The 3369-nt window shown below is 24.4% G+C and overlaps 1 protein-coding gene across 1 annotated transcript; it reads left to right on the top strand.

Moving 5' to 3' along the window:
- Window positions 1-301: 301 nt before the first annotated feature.
- On the top strand, window positions 302-1148 carry LOC135922085 (mitochondrial import inner membrane translocase subunit TIM16-like). The gene is made up of 5 exons (XM_065456502.1): window positions 302-438; window positions 479-563; window positions 603-694; window positions 736-858; window positions 902-1148. Exons 1-5 carry the CDS (start codon window positions 436-438, stop codon window positions 998-1000), a joined length of 402 nt encoding a protein of 133 aa, XP_065312574.1. The 5' UTR covers window positions 302-435; the 3' UTR covers window positions 1001-1148.
- The last annotated feature ends 2221 nt before the right edge of the window (window positions 1149-3369 follow it).

Below are 3369 nucleotides of genomic sequence, written 5' to 3'. Positions count from 1 at the left end.
TTAACAAATCTAAAATAATTTAAATATTTTTCTATTCTTCATGTTCTTCTGACGATTATTGAATAAGATGGCCTGTTAGGGTTTCGATACTGATCAGTAGTGTTGCTAAATAATTTGATTTAGCTAATTTTGATTTCTAAACTTCAAAAAATATTAGGTAAGACAATGAGATTTTGTTAATAGATGTCATTTTCTGCCCATGAGCAAAATATCCAGGCTTGCTTAATATTTTTGGTTGAAATATTTGGTTAGCCTTTTTCAAAAATCGAGCCTTGTAAGTTGTAACAACACTACTGATCAGGGTTACCCCCCCCCCCCTAATATACTCATAGAAACCATATTTAGTTAGTCGATATATTTTTCTTAGAAGTTTTTTCGTTAAAACGGTTGCCACCGTGTTATTTAAAATGAACATAGTGAATTTCAAATGATTTTATGGTATTATTTTCAGCTATCTTATATACTATGTTCCATGTAGGCAAAATACCTGGCACAAATTATTGTTCTCGGAACAAGAATTATATCACAAGCGTTTATTCGTGCCTTGCAACAAGAATATCAAGGTAATGACTTTTCGATGATAATAAATATATTTATTACAGCTGCAAAAGTCATTTCACAAAAACAAGGCCCTTCATCGGCAAACTCGAAACAAACAAGCGCAACTAATTTAAGGACAGGAATTACAATAGAAGTTTTATATATAAATGTAATTAAATGTAATTATATATTGAGGAAGCGATTCAGATTTTAAATATATCACCTGATCTGAAACCTGAAGATGTTCAAGAAAAATATAAACATCTTTTTGATTCTAATGATAAATCTAAGGGTGGTTCATTTTATATTCAGTCCAAAGTATGTTTTTTTTACTAAATTGTAAATTTTAATATTTACCTAGATAGTCCGTGCTAAAGAACGGATAGATGCAGAAATAAATTTTCAAAAAAATGCTGAAAGACTTAAGTCACAATCTAGTTCTTCGTCAAAAACTAGTTGATTAAACCAAATCTAAATTATCTCAGATGCTCATGATCACCAAGCATTATTGTTATATTTTGTTTTGATAGTCAATTTACAATGTAAATATGGTTTTTGATAATTGTTACATTACTTTACATAACAACAAAATACATACAAAATTATGAAATAGTACAATTATACCTTGTATTAATATAAATTTTGGTAGTTTATCCTAATATTTCTATAAATATTACACCAGAGATGAATCAATATCACATTTTTTAGCTGATACCAACACAAAATTGACTGATATCAAAATAAAATCATTGTAATTGCTTAATTTTAGACCTCTCTTAAATTGTATTTTTGCTGATTACATTTTTTATGACTTAAGTTTATAAATTATTTAATAGATAGTTTGGATTCAGATGATATATCTTTGTCACTATAGAATATTACAATAAGTATTTTATAAAAGATTATAGCACCGATAGTAGTTATATAAGGCCCTTGTTACCTCTATTTATCAAATTTTGACATAATATTATTATGACTAAAATCTTAATCTGGACATTTTTAAAAATTGGGTCATTCCATAACACTAACCATTAACTACCACATTTTCCATTTTAGAAAGTAAAGATAACATGCATTTGGGTTATATGACAGCGGGGCTTCAGTCCACCCACCCACTACAGTTATAATATTACTCAAGTTTTAGAAATAAATGCTTAATTAACTTATTACTAACCACTAATAAATTCATTAATAAAGGGATTGACACAAGTTTAATTATTTCAATCTTATTAAAATTAAACATATTTTTAGAAAACCAAGAAATGTAGAAGCTCCAAAATAGCGAGTCTATTTTGAAATCTCTTTTTTGATAAAGAATTAGACAGATTTTTATTGTAGCAAATTCAATTTTAACTCTAAAACGTTTTTACTTATTGGATGAAAATTTTGAAAATCAAAAAGGAATAATCAAAATATTTTATTTTTAATATATTATAGGGTTGGCAAAATTTTTGTGATTTTTTTGATATCGTGATTTAAACAAATACTAATATCTCAATTAGAGGAGTTACAAATTTAGATTGGAAAATATCATACATTAATTCTTTTTACCTTAGTTTAATATTTCTTTGTAATTAAAAGCTAATGCTTCAGATGATCTGGGTCAGAAATTATTGTGAAAATATATATTGATATCATGTGCTAATTTAATATTTTATCAAATGAATAGCTATCTATTAATAAAAAATTTGATGAAACTGTTTAAAAAATTTAACTAGTTGATATCATTGATTCGGAAAGAAAATCATTCATTTCCTATAGTGAATATTATTATAAATATCCTCAAATAGAACTAAGCCAAATTTTATTTTTTAACTAATAAAATAATGGTGTAATTATTATTTTTAATTTTAGCTATTGTTATTTCCCAATTGGGTGTCCTAATGCTTTAGCCATTAAAAATTCACCAATACTCTTAATTTAAAATATTCTTGAGTATAAGTTCTGTGGCAATTGTTTAGCATGTACCAAAAATTAACATTTTTAAAACTCCATCCCCCTCCCCCCTTTTCTGATAGAGGTTAGTTTTTACTTAGCATGACCATTCAGTTCATAGTAAAATAATCAACAGATTCACTAGGATATTTTTATCATATGAAATATATTCCAAACCTAGGAATCGTTTAGGAAGGAAAACTAGCTTTCTTTTGAATAATTAAATTCAAAAACTAATGACGAGTAAATGAAATATTCTATTATAAAATTTTAAAAAACAAATATTTTTTTTTAGAAATTATATTATATGTGTTATTCCAATTATAAAATTATTTTTATAATAAATCCTAAATATAGTAAAATATATTTTAAAAAAACTAATGTTTCTGTTATTTTTACTAAATTTTATAAGTCTTTATTTTTCTGGACTGCAACTCCAGAAAAATAAACTGGATTCAGAGAAATTTCACTGCACCAGAAATACTTTTTTAAGAGAAGGATTTAACAAACTAATTTTTTTTAGAATATTAAATAATTTCTTACAACATTGAGATTAGGATTAACAATTAATTATGTCAAAAATTGAAACAATGAAATACAAAATAAATTATTTTTTTTTTATCTAATAAATAATGATTACTACTACAATTTAGTATTTTTCATATAAAATTATTTAATTTTAAAATATATAAGTCATTGTACTTCGTTATAAGTATTTTGATCAAATTTAGTAAATAAAATTTTATCAAAATTATTGATTTATAATTGATTTTATTGGCAAACTCTATTGTATATTAATTTATTTTATTCAATTTAAATGTCAAAACATTAAAAAAAAATATATAATATGCAAGAAAGAATATTTTTAAGAAAAATCATCAAATGGGCAGGTAC

The sequence above is a fragment of the Gordionus sp. m RMFG-2023 genome, chromosome 1, assembly GCF_954871325.1.
Source record: "Gordionus sp. m RMFG-2023 chromosome 1, tfGorSpeb1-WG-v2, whole genome shotgun sequence".
Lineage (NCBI taxonomy): Eukaryota > Metazoa > Nematomorpha > Gordioida > Chordodea > Parachordodidae > Gordionus > Gordionus sp. m RMFG-2023.
This window is presented reverse-complemented; position numbering and strand designations above follow the sequence as displayed.

Coding starts and splice junctions, on each gene's coding strand:
- LOC135922085 (XM_065456502.1), top strand. Junction 564..602: donor CTTGCAACAAGAATATCAAG/GTAATGACTTTT, acceptor TATTTATTACAG/CTGCAAAAGTCATTTCACAA. Junction 695..735: donor GGACAGGAATTACAATAGAA/GTTTTATATATA, acceptor TTATATATTGAG/GAAGCGATTCAGATTTTAAA.